The sequence below is a fragment of the Bactrocera tryoni genome, chromosome 4 (assembly GCF_016617805.1).
Source record: "Bactrocera tryoni isolate S06 chromosome 4, CSIRO_BtryS06_freeze2, whole genome shotgun sequence".
Lineage (NCBI taxonomy): Eukaryota > Metazoa > Arthropoda > Insecta > Diptera > Tephritidae > Bactrocera > Bactrocera tryoni.
Window position 1 is genome coordinate 8,038,204 of NC_052502.1, and position 25,641 is coordinate 8,063,844.

Below are 25,641 nucleotides of genomic sequence, written 5' to 3' on the forward strand. Positions count from 1 at the left end.
TACAGCTATGGACATATAAATGGCACATCCATTTAAGCATACTCTCATATGCTAAAGCATCTTAATATTCTTTCAAACAACCAAGTTTTTGGTGATTTCTGAAAGTTTTATTCTCATATATAAAATATAGCACAAACTCAATTTCGAATGCATTAATAACACAACAAAAATTATGAAAGGTAGAAAAGGTGAAATTAGATGGACACATAAAATGGCAATAATCTGCAAAAAGAGGGTAAAAGTCGAGTTAAAACGTGTTTTATCTGGTTCTTCTTTTGTGTACAAACAATTTAGTAGCTAATATTTTGTGCTATAGCCTTGTTTACGACTGCTTCACACCTGCGACTCATACTCAACCAGTTTTCACACTTATTCAGGTGTGACATGCCCAGCTTCTGACCAAGTGTTTCAAAGATCGTCCAGATTTTTATATAATTTTCATGGCGACTCTAATCTTGGACTTCATTCCATAAGTTTCAATGGGATTTAAGTCGGGCTCTGCGCTGGCCACCTAAGACGATTTTCTCCGCATCTAAACCAATTTTAACTAGTTTGAGGAGTGTTTGGGGTCATTGTCTTGCATAAATTTCCATTTAATTGGTATGTTATCGAAGGCATATGGTTCCATATGATGTCTCAAAAATGCCTAAGTATTGAAACTTATCCATCTTGCCGTTTATCCGTACGAGTGGCCCTATGCCATGCTACAGGAAAATGCACCCCAAAACCATAATGTTTCCTGCCCCTCGTATGATTGTTCTGTGTGAACCTGGATTAAATTTTGGCTTTTAGGACGATGAATGCAAAGACTCTTCCATCTGGCCCTCTATCCTGTTGATCTTCGTTTCGTCACTCCACAATATGTTTTTCCAAAAATTGATTGCTTTTTCTGATGGGTTCTGGCGAAGGCCAATCGTTTAGAAATGTTTTATTGCGAGCGGCTTTTTCCTAGAAATGCCCAAACAAGCTTTGCTTCATTCAGTCATCTCCTGACGTTTCCACAGGATATTTCTGTATCCACGATTGAGCTGATATCGGTTGCCATCTGTCGTGATGACTTGAATGGGTCATTTTTTGGACATTCTACAATAGCAGCATCCGTGGCCGCGCATCTGTTTTCGAGGCCTTGATTTTCGAATCTCTAGGATTTTTACTCAATAAATCAGGGTTCTTTCTACACATGAATTAATTGCATTGTATACTTTTTTCCGAGAAATATTTAAATTTTATAATTTCTGGCCACTTTATGTCCTCCTTCATGCATTTTCCATATGATTCGTCTTTTTCTTCTATTGTGGTATGCTTTCCTGATCCCATTTCTATAACTTTCTATTTTACTCAAAATACTTCTTGATAAAAAACTATCCAAACTGCAAAATATCGCGCTTCTCTATCGAAGTTTACGCGGAACTGTGTATGCAAATTAGTTTGTGCCATTTACGTGTCCATTCAATATTAGTGTTGTTTACACAAAATTGATAACGGTAAATAATTAGCAAAACATAACGGAATATTTCGCTGCTGCAGATATGAGAGCTGTTACGGGACAAAGTTGGATGCAAAAAATTTGACATATGTACACTATTTGTGGTCGCATGATAATACTAATTTATTTAAGAACTACACAATATAACTTTGCTCCTTAATGCTTTCTAAAATCTAAACCGCAGCCAACATTCTTTCAGTTAATTTCGAAATCTTATCACAATAATGACATATTTCACTGTCACTCTATTTGTTGCATTGTATTCCATTTGTGTACATACATAAGTACCTACTTACATATATACATACATATATATAAAATAATTTGCTTTATGTTAATACAAACCGAAGCATATACTGACTATCAACCTGAAACAATTCAGTGTATTCCACTTACCTAATAACAGGTTACTTTTTTGTGTTCATTGATAATTTAGTTTATCACCATACGCATATATGTATGTACATACAAACATTATACCATACTAATAGCTAACTGATAAGGTTTGCCATATCTTTGGGAACGTAGGTACTGAAATTATCTACACAGGTTTAACCGATAGAAAAATTGTATTGTTATGCCTGTGTGTCTAACGTGACTTTAGAAAATGAGAAAAATTTTTGAAAAAAAAATTACCACAATGCCTCAACAAAAGCTTTGCCGTTGCGTTAATATGGAAAATACACTTATGTACATATCATTTATATTTTTTAGAAGTAGCGACTGAACATAAATGATGTCGAATGGAATTTTTCACTTTATTTGAAGAACAGCACCGCCGTGTTACTATGACTTTTATTGACAACTGAAGTAAAAATTAGTCAGTAGACTGTTATAACTATTAAAAACCTGCATAAATATCTATCATATAAATATGTATGTAAGCACATGTGTATAAGTAATGGTGATAACTCGCTACATAAGCGCATTGTTATAATCATCTATGTACATAGCATATTCTCACCTAAATTTTTGTTTTATAAATGGGGGCGTTTACTTATCTACTGCAATTTATTGCCTGCTGTACTTTGTCGTTTACATAGGTAAGACTTGTTTGTGCATACTATGTGGCTGCATAGCAAATCTATTCACACTTGAGTACATACCGATGCGTACGTATCTTTATACTTATGAAATGTCTATGTAAATAATCAAACAATATGGATTTGTCAATCAGAAAACAATTGCAGCAAACAAAAGCCGCTATCAGTAGTGATGACGTCAAATGGAAAACATTTTCTCATACATACATACATACATACATATGTACATACGTGTACGTCTGTATGAATATATTGCCATAAATAAAGTATAGCATGTGGGCATTCTAATGCATCTGATAACAATGCTAAAAAGTCAAACGAATTTTATAAATGTATGTATGTATGAGTGTGGGTCTTTGTGTGAATTATTTATAATATACATATGTACATACATACATATGTAGGTACAAATGCATTTTTAATACTTTTATTTTGTATGCAGTTAAATTTATTTTAATGTAACTAATCATTTCGGCATTTGAAATTTGGTAAACAGAAAAACATGTGTTTACTTATATGTACATTAGGGTGCTTAACAAATTTGTTTGAATTGAACTCTTACTCCCTCAAATGTTAGTGATTGACAAAAATAAAATCCTCCCTCAAGCCAGGCGCTGTAGCTTAACTCTAAGGGGTCGCTATTTTTTTAGGTTCTCATTCATTTAACATAGGAATTTCCGTTTTTTCTTTCAAAATAAAATTTCAACAATTAATTTTCAATTCTCAAAAATAACCATCACATATTCAGAAAGTTGGCTTTTCAAACTTTAAAAATTCCCGCGACAAAATTATTTTTTTATTTTTATTGAAAAAAATCGAAATTCCAAATCACTATTTTTAATCGTCTAATTGAGATAATCAAATTTTTTATCAATCACAACATTTGAGGGGGTAAGAGTTGAAAAAAAAAATTAAAAAGTTTTTTTGAAGCACGCTAATGTACATTAACATTGTTAGGGCGGCGGTGCAATGGAAATGTTAGATGATAGCAGGTACAGCCATTACTTGGCTTTGGAACTAATAAATAAGCGTTCATAAATTTGATATACAAATATTAAGAGAATATAATGAGTAAAAGTATATAAATGTAAGGCCAAACTGAAATAAAAATAATAAAAAAAATACTTTGCAAATGGGCGTAATCGATCATAAGCTCAAGAAACAATTTTGTTGTAAAATTTTACTTTTTTAAAATACAACCTGTAAAAAAATTATAATAAAATTTGGCATAACTCAATTTAAATTTCTTTGCGTGCTTTAAATATATACATTGAAATTCCTCATAACCGGGCACACACCGTCGCAGAGTTTTTGTCCGGCTAAGGGAGCTGGCGATTTATGGGGGCGTGACAAAAAGCAATGTTTAAAATGCATTCTTAGAGTCAGAAGCTGCAACTGAGAACCATATTTCTATTGAACTAATAAATGCGAGCCAATGTCAACCGGGAGCGAATGAATGATAATTAACCCCTAAGCTTCCGTTGAGCCACCGCGAACCAGGCGGCACCGGCGCAAGACAATTTCTTTGCAGTGATAATTTCACGTATTGTTCTTAAAAAAACTGTCTCAATTTTTAGGAATTTAAAAAGCAAGAACTATAAATTGTACACAATTTTATTGACAAATTTTATGAAATACTCTCCATTTATCAGAGATAATTTGAGCGAAATATTACCGAAATAGTGTGGGTGTCCGACCATTAAAACGTTCTCATGTCCGGTTATAGAAATTGCTTTTGTTCTTTCAGTTCAGACGAAAACGTTGTGTTAATGAAATTTGCCCAGGCAGTGGCGTAGCTACAACTTTGGGCGCGCGGGGCCAAGGATGTTCTGCCGCCCCCCTTTATCTACCTACCTACAAGTTTCATGAGGTGGTTCGAACAAAAGTGAATTGTTACAAAATATCTTCGATATTAAGTATATAAAATTTAGGAACTAGAAGCCACGCAAATTCTGAAGTTCCAAAATTCTCACAACACGGTTTTTGAGGAAATTGATAGTAAATTTACAAGACATCTTATTAAAAGCCATAGAAAAAACCCATTTTCGCCCTATATCTTGTACACTTTTGACACAATTTGCAGGAATTTTGGAATTTTTGCCCGAATTGGAGTTTTTAAATACCATTTTTGAAGATTTGGAGAAATAAAAGTATTTGTTACATTCAAAGCATAGGGTAACTCTGAGAGTGACACGTCGCTAGACAAAGTTAGAAAAGTGCATCTTTAAGTTCTATCACTATTTTTAAGAAAGATATAAGCCAAAAGATATAAGACAAATTCAAAGACTGAAGAGTATTCGAGTAAAAATTAATATTTTTCATTGTTATTCAGATTATTACATTGAGAGTGTACAACTATTTATCTTTTATAATAAATTTTGTAAAAGAATTTGTTGAAGTATTTTTCTGGGCTGGGGTTTAGGATAGCATCCCCGGATTTCGGGAATAAAATGGGTATCACTGGAAAGGTGACGTTCTCCAGATCACGAAAATATATATATATAGTTGCCGCTAACTTATAGTTTTAAAGATATTTGCATTTAAAGTTGAAAAATTGATAACTTTTACATTGGTAATTTGTATATTGTGAACAACTTTTTCACTTATATTATGCACTTTTCACTTACTAACACTTCACTATAAGGTTTCTGTATATTAATTTTTTTAATATTTGTTGTAAATAAAGCTTTATTTTAATTATTTTATTTTAGTTACAATTCTCTGCATTTGCACAATAAGAAAAGGGCTGCCATGGTTATTTTTTTTCTGCGCCGCGCTCCAAAAGCTTTATTTACAACAAATATTAAAAAAATTAATATACAGAAACGTTATAGTGAAGTGTTAGTAAGTGAAAAGTGCATACTATAAGTGAAAAAGTTATTCACAATATACAAATTATCAATGTAAAAGTTGTCAATTTTTCAACTTTAAATGCAAATATCTTTAAAACTATAAGTCAGCGGCAACTATATATATATATTTTCGTGATTTGGAGAACGTCACCTTTCCAGTGATACCCATTTTATCCCCGAAATCCGGGGATGCTATTCTAAATTTTAACCTTTTTCTGAATATTAAAAAACAGCGAAGATCGTTTTGCCGCCCCCAAAACGTTGCGCCCGGGGCGACCACCCCCTTCATCCTGCCCCCCCTAGCTACGCCACTGTGTCCAGGTATGGGAGATGTCCGGCTATGAGGACTGGGGAATTTCACATAACATATATTATTTTAAATAAACTAATATGGCAATCAATGTTGTGAAGACAAAGGACACGAATAAAATATAAAAAAAAAAAAAACAAGAAAACGTTAACTTCGATATTGGCGATTGTAGCAAATGAGCTGCAAGAAATTCGTCAAATTTCACTATTTTATTTAGTAAGTGTTTCACGAGCAAAATATTGACAGTCCTGAGGATAGTTGAATATTTTATAGGTATAAATTTTATATTTATACTATTTTTTTACTTCAGTTATGTTTCTATATTATACTTTTTTACAGAAATTGTAAGGAAACAGCGTAATCTTTATTAATATGGAAAACTTTTAACTAAATATTAATATGGCAATACATGCAAAGGCGAAGGACTATCGAAAGGAAAAACACAAATAAACAAATTGTTTGCCTTATCGATCCGGTTGCTGGACAAACAACCCTTACCTGAACTCACTTCTCGCTTTCAGCCCACCTCTAGCGTTAGTTACTGCAGCAATAATCCACATACACCCCCTTTGGTTTAGGTTTGCTTGTCTAATTTTTTTTACGATTTTCTTACGTTTCATAAACAAACGAGAATAGGGCTAATAGTTCATTCACTCTATATTTATATACAGTTTTTGATTTGATTTATTTTTAACACGTTCCTCTTGAAATTTACGGTTTGCTTAAACTTCACTGCATATAAGTCACTTTTTTGGACAAAATATATGTAGGCATACGTATGACACAACTGTGGAAAATCGAGAAAATATCCCCCAAGCACTAGCTTTTCCACGGATGCGCGTTCAATTTTCTTCGTTTGGTTTCGTTCGCGACGTTTATACAATCGGTTCTGTAAGAGGATACTGTACGAACTTATGTTTTCGCACTAATTAATACATTGAAAAAATTTCACAAACCGAATTGTTTCCCGTATGTTTATGGTTTTCAGAAATTTTCCAATTGATAAAAACTACGAGACACGAACGAAGCGGCAGAAACTTAACAAATGTAGACAAATCGTTGAATTTTTCGTCTCTTCTTAAACTACTCCGCTTTTGGCTGTCAATTTATTGACAGTTACGACATGCTTTTGTGTTGGTGAGATCACTGAGAGCACTTTTTGAAACCTCTTTTAGTACAACTGACATTTAAACATTCATTGTGAATGGCTACACAGCGTCGCAATGGGTATGATTTTTCTAACCAAATAATCAAATAAGATCTTCAATCAGACTGTGGTGAATATGTGCAAACAAATGAATTTGAGGTAATTACTATACACCAATTTATATACATACTTATGTATATTAAATAAATTCAATATTCAAATACCATTTTCGACGATCTAAAACTGGTGCAGGGAAATTTCCACCAAAACTGCCTTTAAAAATACGTTGACAATTTAGTATATTGCCAAATTCTGAAATTTAACAGTATGTAAAACGTTTTCCGCTGAACATAATAAAAACTAGGTCCCATGGTAAAGTCAACTTGATGTTTTATTTGTAAATGTAAACTGGATAGTAAATACCATAAAAATATTAATTATGTTCTCTTTACAAATAATTTAAGTATCGTTTCGAAGCAATTTTATGTAAGTTTATATTTTGAATATTTATGCATACGTTTTGGAGTATATATTATATAATATAAATTGTTAGCAAACATATTTTGGGTCATTTTTCGATAATTTAACCCTTTTAAAGGTCATGCAATATCATAATTTGTAATGTCACAAAATTGATTTCCTTTTTAACGAAGTCAAAAAACTTAAGAGTAATACAAGTTACAATTTTGGATAACATATATCTGACACTTGAGTATTCCCTGATATGCTTTGTAAATCTGCACCGCTCCTGTGGTCATTTGTCAATATAGTAGTACATCCGATACTATAACAAATTCGTTCCTTCAATTTTCTAAGCAGAAAAAAGACTAATGAAAAACGTCCATGAAGGGAAAATGAGCCTGTTGTGGATTTAGCAAATCTATCAAGTAGCAAACTGTTCCAGCTACGCCTTCATATAAGCTATGTGGTCGATCCGGAGTACGCGCACGATGTTTAAATTCTGAATCAGTTAACAATTCCATAAATTTGACGGCGCGGTAGTAATACTTGGGTTCGTTTGTTAAGCGGTAGAGTAATAAGAAGACGTATCCGTTTCCAGCGACACCATGGCAAATTCCAGGCCCCTTACGTAAAAAACCTTTCTTCCACACCAGATCAGCGCAGCGGCGCAAAGCTTGCAAGTATTTATCCTCCTTAAATATTAGATATGCTTTAGCAAGTAAATATACCGCTCCTGGCGCACCATGACACCAATGCACTAAACGTTTTTCACGACCACTTTTTAAATCCTCCAATGCGACGGGAAAATTACCCTCCGAGTCTTGGAGCGTTAAAAAGAAATCTATTGAACGTTTTATGTCGCGTAATTCTGCGCTGGGTGCAGATATTGGGTCTGTACGAAACCACGGGCTATCTAATAACATATGCAAAATAGCGCACACACCATGAGCAGCACCTAAATATTCCGTTCCGTGGTACTGGTACATTAGAGGCAATGGGGCGTTGGTCTTTTTAGCGTATTCTCTACCGCTGTTAATTATCATTTGACAAATAGATATTATGTCATCATCAGTTATTTTTTTCTCACAAAGTATATCATTAAGCCAATAACATCCAGACAGAAAACCTGCTCGGCCTACTAGAACTTCATCGCAACCATATTTAGTATGCATAAATTCTTTGCTGGATGGTATACCAGACTTAAAACTTGTCAAGTCATCGGACAACTCTTCCATATGTTTTAGATCATGGGAGATTGCTGCGGAAACAGCAAAAATCCCAGCATTTCCACACAAAAATGAATACCTTTCTGCCGAACGTTTTTTGTATCGATCTGCATTGCATTTAGCATTGCGAATAAAAGTTTCTGCATGCTCGAGTGCTGGATAAAGGTCTTTAGTATTTTCCGACCTTGATAATTTCCAGAACATAAAGGCAATTCCAGCATTTCCTACGTACAAATCTCCTCTATGGTCTTCTTCCGAATTGCCAATTTGACAGCATTCCATGATTGCGTCTATATATGTGCAAATAAGATTCTTAACGTGTTCCTCATCCAGAACTATAGGGGTACTTTCTGGACTGATGTAGTCGGGGAATGGGTTTTCCAAAAATCGTTTCTCCATTTTTATCTGTAAAAATAAATTTGAAAAAAATTATATTATATCGATCTGAATCTTGCAGCCAGACGCTACACCCAAATTGCGTATGTATGCATGACAATACTCTGAAAATATTTTATTTTAATGATCTTTTACTGACAGAAATTACCTTTTTTCAAAATTTAAATCTCTTTTGTAAGTGTCCACGGTAAATATATTTTTTTAAGAATAATAATTTTTTGTTTATAATATTAGCACAATCTGTTCTAAGCCGGTCGGTTGTTTGGTTGGCCAATACTTTGACATTCACAATAATACAAAATTGAAACAAATAAATCATTCACAGTCTGTTTCTAATCGCAGCTGGGTTCCGGTATATTAAAAAAAATAATATAGTTAAAATTAACCTTATAACTTTTCAAAATTTATAAATACTCAATTCGCTCTCGCGTTATATTAATAAAATACATAATAACAAATTTAATTTCTACCGATATACATATATCCAGAAAAAAAATTTCTATTACTATGTTGACCGATGAATATCAAAAGTTTTACATAATAACTCAATAACTATGTTCATGCATGCAATTACTTTGTTGTAAAATATTTTATTAATATGGTTTTCGAATATTTTTAAGATTCCATAAATTTGTATTGAGAGTACTCTTAATTATTTATATAAGAGCACATACATACTTACATACAAACGTATAAGTTTACAACTGAAAATCTGTTCATAAGCTTCTAATTATGTTTATTGAAAATAATTAACGAAATACATTGTGTACTGTTAAAGCGAGCTTTTTAGATTTTGTAATCAATCTTATCACGTCAGGTATCAATTATAGAGCTTAGCGACGACGATTTCCTCCACCACCAGCTAATATTGTTGCAATTCGAATAAATATATTTATCGTATCCATGTAAATCGACAGACATCTATAAACAATATTGCTTTGAAATAAAACCATTTCATTTTATATTTAAATAGTAAATACTTACGCATTTATAGGATCATATGGCTTTACAAAAATTTGTGGGTGGTTCTCCGCATATCGCACTATACGTTGTGTGTCATAAAGTAAAAACCCTCCGAAAAGGATTAATCCACCATAAAGGGACATCGATGCCAAACCTAAACCATATATCATAATATTTTTCGAAAACTTTTGGTAATTTGTACATACCAGCTCCTAAAGCTGTTGTCGGCGGTAGCCACATTGAAGCCAGGGATGATGCGAACACCAATCCAAGGCCTACTGCCAAAGGACCGCCCATATATAAAAATTTGTCACTCGGTGCACAAACTGCTACTGTCGAGAGTCCTCCTACAATGCCGGCGGTGTATAAAGCTGCCCTAGTAAGAATCGGTCCACCAAGGAAACACATTGGTGCAACAACAGCACCTAAAACAGCACAGTGCAAAGCCCAGGCTATTTGTTTCGGGCCAATACCGGGTTGGTATTCGATAGATTGGGTTAGAGCACCGGTACCGATCATTAGGGCAAATGTGCCTAACATGGACTAATAGATATTGTATTACAAATTTTCCAAAATTTATAAATACAAATTGATAATATTATAAATCTTACCATCCATCCACTCCTTGTTACTAATGAGAGCAGACGAGGTGATCGAAATACTGCCATGGCCGCACCTGCAGTAATAGCGCATGATGCACCAAAGTATCCGTAGGTTGCGTGAATTCGATCGCGAACGAACTCTGGCCATAACCTTAAAAAAATATATATAAAATATAGCTACATATTTAATCCAGTTTTATATCTTACATTGAGTTAGTGTATATGCTTGGATCTTTATTTAATCCAAGACCATAGAAACATAATGCTCCAAGTCCTATTGCTGATGCACCGGCAGCTGCTCCCTTTCCAATAGAGTATGCTAAAAATGTATAAAATACAGTATACCAATTGTTAAGTGTTGGTGTTTAAAATTGCTCTACCATTTTCTGAAGGAGGGCCCATAAGCTTTTCCTTTAATGTTGGTGCACGCCCGGCTTCGTTTCGAGTATATGGACCGCGAGTTGGACCTCGAGCATAACTTCTCGATATATTTAAGTTATAAGATTTTAAGGAATTTGTAAGACGCGATTCTAGTGGACCACATCTTATTACATTGGATAGTGCCACTGTTTTGAATCCAGCCCGAACGGGCATTGTAGATAATGCAAAACGTAACAACATTTTTATATGATGAAATTTATTTGCTTATGACGAATATGAATTCGAAATTCCCTTACAATAATCAGTTTGCGCTAAAACACAGGAAATGTTTATAAAATTGTATTATTTGAAGGATGTATGTAAGTGTATTACGTTTTATCTGACAAAGCTGTTTAACAAATATTTTTTAGAATTTTCTCGATACTGTCTGATTTTGTTTGGTAAAATTTCCTAAATTTTGACAAGTCGAGTTATTTACTAAAGACGACACAATCGATAAATATATCGTTCCACACGTTCTTAAAACTTGACAATAAATTGTTGAATTTGGTCAGTGTACATAGGTATAAATAATGGTGATATTTAAACTATTATATATGTTTTTGTTTATAATATTTAAATTTCATAGAAAAATTCATCAACTAAAGTTCTTGAATATCTAGACATACTGGAATGAATTAATGGTTAATTATTGAACAACTATCGTGAATGTGATATCGAAGAAGAACAATATTGATTAGAAAAAAAAACTATTTTTTGAGTTAAAGCAGAGAACGTAAATTATGATCAGAGAACGTTTCCGTCACACCACATATGTATGTAAATATGTAACAGAGAACGTTTATAATAATAATATAATTATGATATAAACGTTCTCTGTTGAGTTTTTTCGATACCCATATGCGCCGACATCAGAAACGTCCTAATAATATATGCAACATATATTATGTTCAAAAGCAAATTTGAATGTTGCGCGACAAGATTTGTAATGTTTGTGGAAAAGAGTTCACTACGACAAAATACTTACATCAACATAAGCAAATTCACTCAGAGGAAAATAAATATATTTGTAGAATATGTGGGAAAAGTTTTGCCAATATGCCGGTCTTAGTGGACATATAAAGTCTCATGGCACATCATTGGTAAATACCCTTGGAAATGGATCAGAAAGGCTGAATAGTTTAAGCGATAACAAAGATTACGGGTAATTAATTTAACAAAAGTTAAGTATTGATAATTGTACGTATTTTTGAGATTCGATAATCAATCTCTACTCAAGATGCTCTAATGAGTCGTTAAAATAATCGATAAAATATTTTGCGCTCAAATTGTCATATCTAGCATAGACGTTGTAAACAATTGTAAATAAGATATTGGTGTTAATATATGTACTTATATACATTCAAGATTTGATTTGTGATTTTATTTTTGATCTATTTGATTGGTCACTGGAAGTATGGATATTTCTGTTCAGAAGTGTGGTGAGGTCACCACTTGCTTAAAAGAGGGGAAAAGAGAGTATTTCCTCAATTGCATATTTTGTGACGGAATGTTTGTAACTTTAGATAAATTCGGCAAGCATTTGGAATACGTACATTTGCATTCGTCAGATGGATATGATCAGGAGTTATTAGAGGATTATAAAATAAAAGAAGAAATAATTCCTTCGATAGACGCTGATGCGGAAGAGGTTGGTAATGTTACAATAATACTTGCAAATTTAAAATGCAATACAAATTTATTTATTACACAGAAAAATGTTTTTATCAATATAGAAGTACTGGGTAATTCACAAGGGAAAACTGAAGAAATAGAAAAAATAATTGGATTCCAGGAAAATGAAAATGTCAAACACTTATTTGAATTGAGGGAAAATCAGGTTAGTATCTATATAGCGTACAAGATAGTGGGATAAAAATAAATTAAATATTTAGATTCACAAAAATTAAAATATATAAACATAGGTAAACTGCAAAAATGAAGAAAACTATAACGATATTTACGAAGAAACTGACGAGGAATTAAGCGACACAGAAAAACACTGGGTATGTTAAATATCAACAAAGCTCTACTTTTCAGAAAAATTACAAAAAAAATTGTTTCTGTTTTAGCCGAACGACCCATTGAAAATGTTTGATAAGGAAACCATGAAGACAATATTTTCAAATTTTGAGAATCATTCTATATTGTGGGACAGAGAAGATCCAACATCAAAAAACATTCATTTACGTTCGATTGCATATAAAAGTTTAGCATCAGATGTAGGAAAGTTGGGTCAGTGGAAAAAAGTAAGAGATTTGATTCGAAAACTTAACTACCGGCTTAGACATGAGATCCAGAAAAAAAGAAATTCCATTTCGTTGGATGAAGACTACACTCCATGGTGGTTAAAGGATATTGACTCTTTTCTCAGAATTAGGAAGGAGGTATTGCTGTCAATGAATAATATGTTAATTATTTAAGCAATGTTTTTGATTTCCTAGAACAAGAAACTCGTCGTAGCTCCAAGTATACTCACAGACTCGGAACGAAAAGTATTTATAAAATGCTATAAGGGATTTACGTGCCTTTGGAATGAAATTGATATTGATTATCGATTACCAAACAAACGAGAAGAAGCAATGATTGAAATAGAAAATTCGCTCCAAAATCATGATATTTTCCTCACACAATCGCAAATAGAGCAGGAAATTGCTCGAATGAGGAAAATTTGTTGGCAAGAGAAAAAAAGAAGACTAAAATGTGAAGAGTTAAATAATCCATACATACCTCATTATGCCACCTATGAACAAATCCGTTTTCTTGAAATAGATGTTGGTCCTTTCAAGTGTGATATTTGTAATGATATCCTTCCTGGACTCAATAAATACAAAATGCATATATCCAAACATGATGGAATAAAACCTTTCACTTGTCCTCTATGCGGTAATAGCTTTACTACTGTACATAGCTTAAATATTCATATAAATCGACATACGGGTGATTACAAATATATGTGTAAATATTGTGAGAAAAGTTTTCCTGCTTTATCAGAGCTAAATGTCCATGAACGTAGTCATACCGGCGAAAGGCCATACTTTTGTGATCAGTGCGGAAAAACATTTCGTGTATGGGTATATTATGATTCACATATAAGGCGACATCAAAACCGACCGGGGTATAAATGCAACATTTGCTCGAAAGATTTCTTTGGCGCCCATCATTTAAATGAGCACATGAGTATTCATCGCAAAGAACGAGATCAAGTGTGTAATGTATGTGGGAAGGCTTTTAAAATGGCAAAATACCTTAGGCAACACAAACAAATTCATTCCGTTAATAAAAGATACATTTGCAAAATTTGTGATAAAGCCTTTGCACAATATGCCGGCCTAAGCGGGCATATGAAAACACATGGTACCACTCTTGTAGGCCATAATAACAGAATTAACACAACTGGAGATGATAGTAATGAAATGTTATAGTAAGTGGTATTAGATGTCTAAATACATTATGACATATTTGAATAAGTATAATAAACGTATTTAAAATCACATTGGTCTTCTAATTTGCTAAAAAATGTGTTAATCCACTGGTCATTGAGTTTTTCGTGTCACTAGAATTACTACTACTTTAAAACCATTACACTCATTCATTCCCAACATACATTTGCAACTACTCAGCAACCCCTTTTTGTGCTTTTGCTGCATTAGTTTTTTCGGCGCTTTTTCTTGGTTTTCCACTTTTTTTAACGCTAACGTCTGTCAAACGTCATTCCGTCATCCGCACACAAACAATGGAAGACACCGAAGTTGAAGAAATTAAAAATCTTGTAAGTTTTCTTTAAAAAAATGAATAAAACTAAAGTTTTTTAATGATTGTGTAAACTAATTGCAATTGCAAGGACAAGATGAAAGGCCAAAGTGTCGGCTCATAATGAGTTACGGTCAATAGAGTCGAATACAAGCAGCTGAATATATAGATTATTTTCGCATCGTAAATCATGAATAAAATAATCAATATAATTGAAAAGGAAAAAACAATACTAAAAAACCAAAACGAATAAAACTACTACAAAAGAATCTGTGTTAATTTTCTGAAATAAATACATACATATATCTTTTTATATATAAGTTATTCACGCTGATTTAACCATTGCACTCAAGATGTGATATAAATTTACTTCTTTTCACCAGCGGTAATCAGTATATGCAGTGGCAAAAATCAATAAGTAAAAGTTGGCGCCCGTTCTACAATTGCTGTAGTCTGCAAAATTAAATTAAATTGTAATTACTTTTCTCTTTTTCAGCAAACCGAATTTGAGTGGGTTATGCGTGATGAGGTTCACGCCATACTTAAGAAACTACGAGAGATTCTAGTGGTGAGCAATTTTTATTGTTGATCCTTTAATAGTGGGAAAAAAGCTTTAAAAACAAAGAACTTGTTTTTCAGTTATAACTTTTAAAGAAAAGTTAAAAAAGTAAAACATTAGTGCATATGAAATGTGACATTATGTACCTAAATATGGTTAATACTCGTACATTTATCTAACATTACAGGAGTGCGCAAGACGATTTCCGGTACCATGTTTTCCAGACAACGAGGGTAAACGTACTGAAAAGTTTGTGTTAATGGCTGCACAGGATCAGTTAAAGTGTTCCGTCACGCTCACTGGCGACAGCATAACTCAAGCTGTAATTTTGATAATATTTTTAAAATTGACTTGCCAGTACGAAATAATTTGTGTATTTTCAAGGATATTAGTTACAAATTGAAACGTGCATCCAGCCAAGTGCAACGTACGTCCATAACACCCGATGCCCCATGGAAACTTCAACAGGTGCAAGATGCTGCAAATCATCTACAACAAGCTATCAATCATATTGATAATGTTGACGGCAATTATGCATTCAAGTACGTATAAACAGGGCAGTAATTTTCCTTTACGTATCCTCCTTTCATGGTGACATCTTTCTGAATTGGTTTTTTGTTTTAGATCTCGTGAGGAAGTGCTTCAAATAATTGGCGAATTGATAGGAGCTCTGCAGCGTGGTCGAACTAGTCTAATAATACCAAAGAAAAAGGCAATAGATGAACTTATGAAGGGGCGAAATATGGTGATTGCTACCAAATTAATATTAACGAAAGTAACTATTAATAACATATGGTTTTTAAATTACAGAAATCGCTAACACCTAACCTACCAGAAGATCAAGCAATATCCTTCTTTTTACAATGCCACAAACTCATTGTAGCTGTTTATCAATTGTTAAACGTTCAGGGAACTATGAAAATGGAGGCCACTCAGGCTGAATGCTCAGTCGGTTGGCTTAACGAGGTGCTTGTGTTGTTCACTGTTGGCCTAACACTATGCCAACAGCTCAAGGATAAAATTAATGCATTTAAAATGGACGTATCAAGTTAGTAAATTACATGCCATCTTCAATATATTTTGTTGAAAGTAAGTTAATATTCATATATATATTATGCCAAAGCCAACATAAACAGTGTGCGGGTTCAAACCTTTCTAGTACTATAAAAAAAACTAAGTACACCTACTATATTTATAATACCGCACATGCAAGTAATATATCAATGGTTAGTTATAAATACGTACATACATATCGGCAATAGAAAAAAGGCATGCTACAAATATATAACTTCCATTAGTTGTGGCGATAAACCTATACACTGTCACAGTCACAGTTACTATGATGAAGAAGGTGTTACAAAAGCGGGTGGTAACCAAACAAATTTATTGATCTCAACCAGTTAAACATAACTTGAGCATTATGTTATTATTTTTCGAATTTCAACATTCGGTTTTAGTATTTTCATTTTGATTTAAATATGTTTTAAGAAATAAATATTTTTTTTTTGGCTTTTGCTCACCACCCTGAAAGTTTAATAAAAATCAGAACTTAGCAAATCTTTGGCAGTAAGTATATTTTGGGGCTTAGTTCGGCGTGTGTAGACAAGTATGTATATTGCAATCAGTTGAGGTTGTAAAAGTTTTTCAACTTTATGACACTTAGATTACAATTATCTTTACGTACTAGGCATCGGTAATAGTAAAGGGTATAAACTTGCATTATGCATTTTCTGTATTTATTTATATAAAAAAATTTGCTGCTGTTTTTATTCTCATTTCTGCCTACATTCTATCTTTAAGTACATTCTCTGATGAATTTTAATAGTTTAGGATTTGTTAAAAAAAAATTATAAAATAAATTTTTTTGAGGAATAATGTAAATTTGTCCATTCATGAGATTATTATAAATTCCAGTTGGTCGCCTAATAATTTTTATTGTATAAAATTTTATATTCCTATGCAATAGCATTTTATTTGATCAATATGCTATTTTTTTTAACATGCTATCCGCAAAAGAAATGCATATTTGCAGACAAAAAAATTCCCCATATAATTTGTGGCAATGTTGCCTAGTTCAGAATTGAACATAATTCCGTTTAGTGTTTTCTCCTTCAAGGAAACGGATTGATAAAGCTTATGCCTAGGTTTTCTTACGTGCGCTTTGGTTCCTTATTAGCAATATAGCAATATACATTTCTTCTTCCACACAGTCAAGCTGCTCCACATCATTTTATTTTAGTTTTTTTATGTGCGAAGCATTTTTGGGCAAAAAGAATTTATAATACATACAAAAACTGAATATGTATGGATGTGTGTTTCACAAACTTAATGCCACCTTCGAAAATACTGCAAAATTTTTTTAAAAAACTGTAACAATAGTTGTGTGCACGTGGATGTATGTATGAACACTTCTAGGGTGCTGCCGTTAGTAATATTAAGCTGCAAGAAGCAACATAGTATTTATAAAAATATATACGTATGCATGTCAGCAACAGCAATATGTAGTAGCAACGACAAAAGCAAATGCAGTTATCCAACTGAAATTTATTGGTTCAACAAAAATTAATAATAATAATTAAACAAAAAATTGACAATAACTTCTATTCTGCAACTTGCAAAATTAAACCGTTAAATATACAATGGCATAGTAATATAAACGGGATACTTTGCTCGTACTAAATGTGCTATATTGAAATATAAATATTATCAAAGTTCTATTCATAATTACATTTAAAAATGTTGACTACAATCGTTATAAAAAAAGCGAAATGGCGCCTATTTCTCCAACTGGCCATTTAGCGAATTTATTGCCTTTCAGTGATTGTATCATGAAAAATGTCGAACAATTTAATATTATGTATATTATTCATGTCTGCTAACAGTATTTTGAATTTTTACAAGTACTTACTACATAACCTAATTAGGTGTGCGAGTTAACGAGAGTTACTAACCTTACTTTAATCAGCAATGAAAAGTACGTGTGTTTCACGATTTTTTTTTCGAATTTCAAAATGTAGTTCTAAGATAAAATGAAAGCCCAAACAGAAATTTGGAATCAATTATTCTTGATTGCCTTGGATTAATTAGATTATTGATGAAGCAAAATTAATTATCTTTGCGTGTTTATAAGAAATTGGAAAAATATCCTTTATCTCGCTATTTACTTAATATATATGTAAGGCACTTTAAATCTCGAAAGAAACCGATTAACTACCTACTCAACTAAATACCTGTATACTTAAATTTACTTAAGCGTATTTATTTACAACCATATGTGTTTTAAAATAAAATAGTAAAAAAAAAGAAATTACGTTCTTTCGCTAGCATTTAAGTATTTATTTACATGCAACATAAGTAAATGATTTATGTATGTCTCATTAAGAGCGTGGAGCATAGTATATCCCTTAAGAAGCTCCCATTTTAAGAATAATAAATGTTTAAAAAAAGCTCATGATATACAACAAATACCATACATACAAACATGATAAGTGAATAGCGTTTTTTGTAAGCTACAATATTAGATTTATATATACATATGTACGTATGTATTACAATTGAATTAAAAAAAAAAAAGTTGTTAAATGAGTTTATAATTCAAATAAATGTAATCAACGTTACTAAAACAACGTATAAATTCAACAGATATATTTACATTTCATTCATATTAATATACTTTCAACACGACATTTTATTCATTCAGCTTTTTCTTCAAAATGCTCAACTGTGTTAAGCAATTATCACGATAGGTGCGTCGTTCAGCCAACTTGTCTAACGGTACCATAACTTCCAATTGTTTCGCGATCTCCACCGCTGTTGGGCCTTCCATTTTCGGTGTTGGTCCCATAGTTTGACTTACTGCATACATGGTGTTTGAATAGCGTTCGAAGTAATTGGTCATACCCTCGGCATTTAAATGCGCCGTCTCAAGTGGTCCCAAGAAAGCATAACGCATACCCAAACCGTCGGACATTACACTATCCACATCCTTAACGTCGACAATGCCGCTGTCGACCAAACGCCAAGTCTCATTCAATATAGCGTACTGTATGCGATTCAGTACGAAACCTTCGATTTCACGACTCAAAACGACGGGCTTCTGACCAATTTCCTCCATAATGGCGCGTGTCTTTTTCATTACCTCTGGTTTTGTCCAAGGAGCGGGTACAACCTCTACCAGAGGCACATAGTATGGTGGATTGACGGGATGTGACACTATTACCTATTTAAAAAAAATAAATAAATTTGGTATATTATTATTATAAAAAGGCAGGACGTGATTGCTTGCTTGTTTGATTAATAAACATTTTAATTTCTCTAAGTTATACTCCTTTAGTTGAAAAACCTATTTTAGGAATAAAATTAATGGTATATCATTTTGCTTTTTACAGTGTTAAAATATAAACATCCGAATTAGTATTTTAGTTTTCTTCCCAAGAAGCTGCTCTTTTGTCGCAACCGCCGATATCCGACCACTATAGCAACAGCTGCCATACAAATTGAACATTCCAAATCAAGTTCTAGTATGGAAAGCCATTTTATTTGTGAAGGGTATTATAGCTGTGTATAGTTTTTTATAAATACCTAACTTTTTTTGTCACTGGAAAGTTACATTTATTAATAAGGTTTAAAACGGTCAAATTTATATAAGGTAACAGTCTTTTAAAAAGTTTGTAGTACAATTTCAAAGTTGTATTTGCTCCGTCTTGCTATTTATGAATCATCTGACAATACGGTCTTACGATACCAGTGTTTTTAATGCATTATAACAAAAATTTAATCAATTTGCAATTAAATTTAATTTGAGTTTTTTTGATTATCAACAATCCACTTGCGCAAACGGTTGAAATAACGCGATACTTTAAATGCACGCTTGGCGCCCGTGCCATTCAAATGTTTTTCCTAAAAGAACAGCCACTTCAGATAGGGTCATTTCAAGAGCGCAACACGATACTAGAGCATAAGTACTACGGAACTAAGGTAAATCTGTAGCAGTGCTGATATGATAATGGACTTATGCATGGAAAACTAATATATTTTTCTTATCTAAGTCACCTTGCTAAGTTGCGTTGCTTAAAATGTTATCCGAAAGTATAATTTCAGAGATCAGCAGAAGCGCAAGTGATCAGCGGCATGTTCTCCTCTTTATGTTTGAAAATGGTGCCATATTAATACAAATATATTTTTTCTTATATCTTATCAAAATTTGGATGCCATATAAAATGCGAGTGTACATGCATCCAAACACCTACATATTTATTTTTATTTTTCTATAGCTTTTTTTGTGAATAAACAAAATGATAACAAACAATTTGTTATCTGACACTCAAGCAAGTGTTAGAAAGATGGCACTTGTGTTTAATTAATGACGCGCTCAATTACGCAAACACACAATCAATTTATGAGTTTTTATTTATTTTTTTTGATTCTTCCTAAGATCACCAATTTGATTTGTTCCAATTTCTTTTTAATCTCACCAGCGCAGTCTATTGATGCTGTTTTGTGTGAAACTATGAATGATTGACGTCGTTTTGTGTGAACATTTGTGACTTTGTGGGTTCGTCTTTATGGCATTGTTGTATAAACTTTTGGTTATTGTTAGTAATTTGATTGGTGACTTAGAGGGTAGTTCAATCAGTGTTATCGCTCTTATATTGATTGTAAAATTCAATTGGCTAATCGAAAATATGTATACCTATGCATATAACGGATATGTGTAAATATATACATATGTATGTATTTTTTCATACATATCCATACATAAATATATACTTAATTAATTTATGTTGATCGCTCTTTTGTTATTGCAGGTACTTTTTTGTAACCAATAATTCATTCAGTCAATTAGAGTACACTCTAATAACGTGAATATATCATCCTATCAATGAGCAGAGTGAATGAATTTACGTCAGTTCGTAAGTCAAATCAAGGTGAAAATGTGTACATATGTCCAAATATTTTACCTAAAGCTGATTGCTGCTTAGAATGCTCTACAAACTAGTTTTCATGCATTGTTGAGCAACACATTTTTTGTTTGCTTTTTCTTACAGTTACAATTTGGGATTATAAAATGTAATTAGCGCATAAATTTACTTACATTCGACTGGTGTTTCAAGTCTTTCGAGAATAACGATGGCAGGAAAGTACTTGTGGAGCTGGAGAGTATGGTTTGCTCTTCAACAACTGCATCCAATTGCTTGTAAAGTGCCTGTTTCCAATCCAAGCGTTCTGGTATGCATTCTTGTATGAATATAGCATCTTTCACCAATACTTTAATATCAGTTGTGCCCGACATGAGTGCGAACTGCTGGCTGGCATTTAGTTTACCACGTAGCAAGCCTTTAGCTTCCAAGGATTTGAGCTCCTTTTCCGTTTCCTTCAAAGCATTTTCAATTTGAGTTGGTACACTATCGTATAGCACCACTGAGTAGCCAACGGAAGCGAATAACATAGACCACGAACGTCCAATAAGACCACTAAATATTAATGCGTTTAATTTGTTATAATTTTTTCGAGAAATATGATTTTAAATGTCCTCACCTGCCAATAATTCCCACTTTGCCTTTGCTTGCCATTATTTAAAATAATTTGAAAATTTTAACGCAATTAACTTTGTCGGTTATAATACGCTTTGCACTATATATTAGCTGCCGGTCTTTGTAGTTAGACTTCTGTTATACGTTTGACTTCTTTTGTGGTGGCAGAGCGTGTATAAATACTGTGTTGCTCTTACCGCAGTGGCAGTCGGTGCGATTTGCTCAGAGCTTTGACGTTTTGCCTGTCACTCGGATTCGGGGTATATCCGCTACACGAGTCTGTTAACAATGTTGTCAAACATGCATATTGGCCTCTTAACAATGATAAGGCATATCAATATTATAAATAAATGGGAATAAACTTGCATGTCCAAATTAGAGATTAGAACTAAGTAATATCTCACATAAGGAGAACGGTATGATTGCTTCCACCATTAGGCGTGTTAGGTACGTGTCTATACATCTTTACTTAAATTCTATGTATTTGTATGTGTTTTGCTGCTGTTTTATGTATTTTGTGTATAAAGATAAGTTATTTTTTATTTTATGTAAGTGATGTCGTTATATACAAGTATATTTCATCGAATCATATTTTGTATAATATGAACCGACCTAATCCATTTTTCTTACCGAATAAGTAAACTCTCGAAAGCACACCGTTATATGTAACTGACCTACCTGACTTTACATACTTGGAGCTGTTCGTTAGGGCCTTATCGCATAGGTAATAGTTTTGATTAATATCATTCTATGGCAGTGGGCTTGATTATAGTTCAGACATATAGAATTGTAAATGTTATTCCAAAATTTAAGGGAATTACAATCCGCTCGATGAACATAACATGTTCCAAAAGTTTAAACATATTTTCCATTTTCTTTCTAAAGCAGTTTATTTAAACAATATTTTTTTTTACGAACTTCCGAAGCTGAATTCGATTTTTCACAAACGAAGAAATACAGAAAGTAATAGGACCGAGTCGATTTAAAAAATTTATTGAGTCCATCGTTACAATTCTTTAAAAACTTTCGAAATAGGCTCCTTCTGCGTCGATATAGCGCTGCCCTCGCAATTTCCAAGCATTAAAGGTGCCACAGAATGCATTTTCCGGAATAGCCTTCAGAGACGAGGTGCATGCTAGGTGCTAGGATTCCCTCTGTCATCTAAAAATGTTTGCCTTTCATCGGCCTTTTCAAGCACGGAAACAAAAAAATTCCGGGCGGGGCCACATCTGCGCTGTAGAGCGGCTGTGGAAGTGATGGAATGCCGGCCTTGGTTAAGTAACTGTTCACAAGAAAGGCGGTGTGAGCCAATGCGTTGTAGTGGTGCAACTTCCAATCGGCTGCGATGTCTTATCGGACCCGATTGACCCTTCGTTTGACACTCTTGAGGACTTCCACGTAAAACTTGGCGTTGACGGTTTGTCTAGGAGGAACAAATTTACAGACGACGGTGCCTTTGATGTCAAAAAAGACAATGAGCATCGTTTTCATTTTGGATTTGCTCATTCATCAGCGACCTCTTCCAGGCCCTCCAAAAAGGCCTGGTGTTACCGATACACACCACTTCTTGCTAAAGCAACATCTGGGTAAGCTTGCTTGATCATATCAAACGCCTCTGTACCAGATTTACCGAGTTTCACACAGAATTTAAGCGCGTACCTCTGCTCTAACGAACGCTGCATTGTCGGCTTGCACCACTCATAGAAACACGTCGCGAGAAAATGTTTGTCCTGACTCTCTAGTTGCTCGGAGACAACTGACCGCTCATTCGTTAACTAGGAACGCCCTCTACCGAATCCAGTCGGTGCGCGCACGCACTAAAGTACAGTCGTGGCGGAAGAAAATCAGTCCTATTACTTTCCGGAAAAACCCTGTAAACATTTGTTCGAAATGTGTCGTGATTTAGAAATCTCATAGCAGAATGTCACAGATTCATGTATTTAATATTAATTCTTCACAAGCCTTATTTTGATCTGTTCCGAAGGATTGTTAACTCAGCAGCATTTTCTAATATGTCTTAGGAAAAGGTCCAGCGTCTCTTGAGAGCACTTTTAAAATTTTGTGAAATCCAACGATTGTGCAGACCGAATTTCGGTTTAACTCGTTGACGTATATTAATTCACTTCGGTTCTCACTACACAAAACTGAGGTTATACTTGCACTAGTGCTTAAACTTTCTATTTCTACTCACAATAAGCAGGTGTTACCTGGAGCGCCGTCCAAAAAACGGGTTACTTTTTACAGGTATGTTGTTTTTTCGCATTAGCTTTTTTAAGTTCCTTCGCTCAATCTTACGATTTGTGAACTAAATAAATGTTTGAGTACGCACTATAATGTATTAAATCGACACTGAGAGCGAAACTTACGAGTGTTCATTAAATACTCTAATGCACTTTGCGAAAATGATTTTCAAAGAGAGTATTATGCAGTTTGCTCACTAACAAAAAACGATGTTAAACAAATTCAAAACAAAAAAGTTTTAACTTTCACAGTTTCTATAGATTCTATAGTATAGAAATACCGGCACTAACAAACTGAACAAAGCTTTCTTCGTTAAAGTTTTGTTTTTAATTAACTTAAAGCTTTTACGTTAATATAAAGTAGAAGTGTAGAATCTGTACCAGAGAATGTTAAAAATAAAAGCAAACCGTTTTGCAGACAAGTATTTGTATATTTATAATCGCTCTATGTACTCGTAGAATGCTTAAACTACGAGTACAACAATTTAGTGCAAAGCTACGTTATCGCTTTCTCAGTCTCATTAAGCTCAACAGCGCTCAGAGCGATCTATGGATGTTTGTTATGTTGAAAAACCCTTGTAGTCAACAAGTGTCTTACGGTGGACCTGAGAAGTGAGAGATTATAAAATTTCGCTGACTACAGACATTAAAACAAATTGAATATTATCGCTGTTTGCATATTCGCTTGTATTCGTATCCTCCTTTATAGCATACCTTACCTTCATTTTCTTCCATTTACCTCCATTTTGTGTAATAACATTATGTAGAGATAACACAAATGATTACGTTTGTAATAGAAAATATTTATTAGTGACATTCCTGCTTCTGCAATACATACATACTTTGTATTTATTCTAATATAAAATTGCATAATACATAAACTGTGACACAAAACTAGCGATCTTTGATGGCAAGATTAAATACAAATTTATTTGATACTCTTAATTAGCTTTCAATACATCTTTATTTATGACACCAGGATATGTTGTGTACTTCGGTGACTTTCCGGTCAATGCAATGAATTGCTCAGCAACTTCGACTGCCACACGCACCTGTGCCTCAGCTGTGCTGGCGCCCAAATGTGGCGTCGCTACCACTTTCGGATGCGCGATCAACGCTTTGGTCACCTCCGACTTTGGCGGCTCTTCAGGGAACACATCAAAGGCGGCGCCACCGCAAATGCCAGTTTCGAATGCATCTAAAACGGCTTGCTCGTCAATAATACCACCGCGTGCCACATTCACCACCTTAACGCCACGCTTACACTTCGCCAGCGTTTGAGTCGAAATCAAATTCCTAGTCTGCGGTATTAGTGGTGTGTGTACGGTGATATAATCGGCTAAGGGCCAAATATAAATTATACAGTCCACTAATATTAAATATCTATGTTCAAATATATGTATTGAACATACATACACATATACATAAACAGACACATACTTAAAATGCATTGTCATGCAAAACAATAGCATTCAACAGATAATAACACAAACATTACTAAGGATAAGATGTTTGCATATGATAATCCATGGGTTCTTAGAATACATTTTAGCAACTGTTTGTAAATGTACGCACATTAAAACAAACCCAAGGTCACACAACATAGGTTCAAACAATAGCCAACATATGTAAGTACATACATATAAACA

At 33.5% G+C, this 25,641-nt stretch overlaps 7 protein-coding genes across 9 annotated transcripts in view; 2 read left to right on the forward strand and 5 right to left on the reverse strand.

The window, feature by feature from the left end:
* The window catches only part of LOC120773390 (fizzy-related protein homolog), a 37,757-nt gene extending 30,979 nt beyond the window's left edge, over positions 1 to 6,778 (reverse strand). The window contains exons 1-2 of one of the 2 annotated variants that reach the window (XM_040102225.1): positions 6,648 to 6,778; positions 6,190 to 6,580 (exon numbers count right to left, since the gene is read on the reverse strand). The gene's annotated coding sequence lies outside the window, so the exon portion shown is untranslated. Of the gene's footprint in view, positions 1 to 6,189 lie in introns of both variants that reach the window. The other variant, XM_040102224.1, reaches the window with a different exon arrangement.
* Positions 6,779 to 7,307: 529 nt separating this feature from the next.
* LOC120775630 (lanC-like protein 3 homolog) lies at positions 7,308 to 9,205 on the reverse strand. The gene is made up of 2 exons (XM_040105884.1): positions 9,071 to 9,205; positions 7,308 to 8,931 (listed from the first exon to the last, which is right to left on the reverse strand). Exon 2 carries the CDS (start codon positions 8,923 to 8,925, stop codon positions 7,666 to 7,668), a length of 1,260 nt encoding a protein of 419 aa, XP_039961818.1. The 5' UTR covers positions 8,926 to 8,931; positions 9,071 to 9,205; the 3' UTR covers positions 7,308 to 7,665.
* Positions 9,206 to 9,641: 436 nt separating this feature from the next.
* On the reverse strand, positions 9,642 to 11,351 carry LOC120775669 (growth hormone-inducible transmembrane protein). Its single transcript, XM_040105938.1, has 7 exons — positions 11,241 to 11,351; positions 10,868 to 11,179; positions 10,695 to 10,806; positions 10,497 to 10,638; positions 10,092 to 10,428; positions 9,907 to 10,039; positions 9,642 to 9,843 (listed from the first exon to the last, which is right to left on the reverse strand). The coding sequence occupies exons 2-7, from the start codon at positions 11,106 to 11,108 to the stop codon at positions 9,756 to 9,758; spliced, it is 1,053 nt and encodes a 350-aa protein (XP_039961872.1). The 5' UTR covers positions 11,109 to 11,179; positions 11,241 to 11,351; the 3' UTR covers positions 9,642 to 9,755.
* A 742-nt stretch (positions 11,352 to 12,093) lies between these two features.
* On the forward strand, positions 12,094 to 14,403 carry LOC120775745 (zinc finger protein 20-like). Its single transcript, XM_040106070.1, has 5 exons — positions 12,094 to 12,558; positions 12,622 to 12,747; positions 12,833 to 12,913; positions 12,980 to 13,294; positions 13,352 to 14,403. The coding sequence occupies exons 1-5, from the start codon at positions 12,325 to 12,327 to the stop codon at positions 14,330 to 14,332; spliced, it is 1,737 nt and encodes a 578-aa protein (XP_039962004.1). The 5' UTR covers positions 12,094 to 12,324; the 3' UTR covers positions 14,333 to 14,403.
* A 213-nt stretch (positions 14,404 to 14,616) lies between these two features.
* On the forward strand, positions 14,617 to 18,707 carry LOC120776133 (protein rogdi-like). 2 transcript variants are annotated; one of them, XM_040106664.1, is made up of 6 exons: positions 14,617 to 14,679; positions 15,157 to 15,228; positions 15,407 to 15,541; positions 15,604 to 15,761; positions 15,844 to 15,964; positions 16,030 to 18,707. In XM_040106664.1, the coding sequence occupies exons 1-6, from the start codon at positions 14,644 to 14,646 to the stop codon at positions 16,270 to 16,272; spliced, it is 765 nt and encodes a 254-aa protein (XP_039962598.1). In that variant the 5' UTR covers positions 14,617 to 14,643; the 3' UTR covers positions 16,273 to 18,707. The 2 variants fall into 2 exon arrangements, with proteins under 2 accessions (XP_039962598.1, XP_039962599.1); XM_040106665.1 differs by lacking the exon at positions 14,617 to 14,679 and adding an exon at positions 14,909 to 15,078.
* Positions 18,532 to 22,052, reverse strand: LOC120776132 (lambda-crystallin homolog). The gene is made up of 3 exons (XM_040106663.1): positions 21,757 to 22,052; positions 21,314 to 21,692; positions 18,532 to 19,438 (listed from the first exon to the last, which is right to left on the reverse strand). Exons 1-3 carry the CDS (start codon positions 21,789 to 21,791, stop codon positions 18,908 to 18,910), a joined length of 945 nt encoding a protein of 314 aa, XP_039962597.1. The 5' UTR covers positions 21,792 to 22,052; the 3' UTR covers positions 18,532 to 18,907.
* A 2,881-nt stretch (positions 22,053 to 24,933) lies between these two features.
* On the reverse strand, positions 24,934 to 25,412 carry LOC120773606 (D-3-phosphoglycerate dehydrogenase-like). Its single transcript, XM_040102606.1, has 2 exons — positions 25,409 to 25,412; positions 24,934 to 25,331 (listed from the first exon to the last, which is right to left on the reverse strand). Exons 1-2 carry the CDS (start codon positions 25,410 to 25,412, stop codon positions 24,934 to 24,936), a joined length of 402 nt encoding a protein of 133 aa, XP_039958540.1.
* Positions 25,413 to 25,641: the final 229 nt, after the last annotated feature.

What these genes read in the sequence shown, in the direction of transcription:
- LOC120776132 (XM_040106663.1), bottom strand. Translation starts at nt 21,791, where the DNA reads ATGGCAAGCAAAGGCAAAGTGGGAATTATTGGCAG. An exon ending in AAAGTGGGAATTATTGGCAG is followed by an intron (nt 21,693 to 21,756) that starts GTGAGGACATTT and finishes ATTAATATTTAG; the next exon opens with TGGTCTTATTGGACGTTCGT. An exon ending in ACTTGAAACACCAGTCGAAT is followed by an intron (nt 19,439 to 21,313) that starts GTAAGTAAATTT and finishes TTTTTTAAATAG; the next exon opens with GTAATAGTGTCACATCCCGT.
- LOC120775745 (XM_040106070.1), top strand. Translation starts at nt 12,325, where the DNA reads ATGGATATTTCTGTTCAGAAGTGTGGTGAGGTCACCACTTGCTTAAAA. An exon ending in TTGAATTGAGGGAAAATCAG is followed by an intron (nt 12,748 to 12,832) that starts GTTAGTATCTAT and finishes ATATAAACATAG; the next exon opens with GTAAACTGCAAAAATGAAGA. An exon ending in TTCTCAGAATTAGGAAGGAG is followed by an intron (nt 13,295 to 13,351) that starts GTATTGCTGTCA and finishes TTGATTTCCTAG; the next exon opens with AACAAGAAACTCGTCGTAGC.
- LOC120775630 (XM_040105884.1), bottom strand. Translation starts at nt 8,925, where the DNA reads ATGGAGAAACGATTTTTGGAAAACCCATTCCCCGACTACATCAGTCCA.
- LOC120776133 (XM_040106664.1), top strand. Translation starts at nt 14,644, where the DNA reads ATGGAAGACACCGAAGTTGAAGAAATTAAAAATCTT. An exon ending in TTGAAGAAATTAAAAATCTT is followed by an intron (nt 14,680 to 15,156) that starts GTAAGTTTTCTT and finishes TCTCTTTTTCAG; the next exon opens with CAAACCGAATTTGAGTGGGT. An exon ending in GCGACAGCATAACTCAAGCT is followed by an intron (nt 15,542 to 15,603) that starts GTAATTTTGATA and finishes TGTATTTTCAAG; the next exon opens with GATATTAGTTACAAATTGAA.
- LOC120775669 (XM_040105938.1), bottom strand. Translation starts at nt 11,108, where the DNA reads ATGTTGTTACGTTTTGCATTATCTACAATGCCCGTTCGGGCTGGATTC. An exon ending in GGGCCCTCCTTCAGAAAATG is followed by an intron (nt 10,807 to 10,867) that starts GTAGAGCAATTT and finishes ATACATTTTTAG; the next exon opens with CATACTCTATTGGAAAGGGA. An exon ending in GACAACAGCTTTAGGAGCTG is followed by an intron (nt 10,040 to 10,091) that starts GTATGTACAAAT and finishes TATATGGTTTAG; the next exon opens with GTTTGGCATCGATGTCCCTT.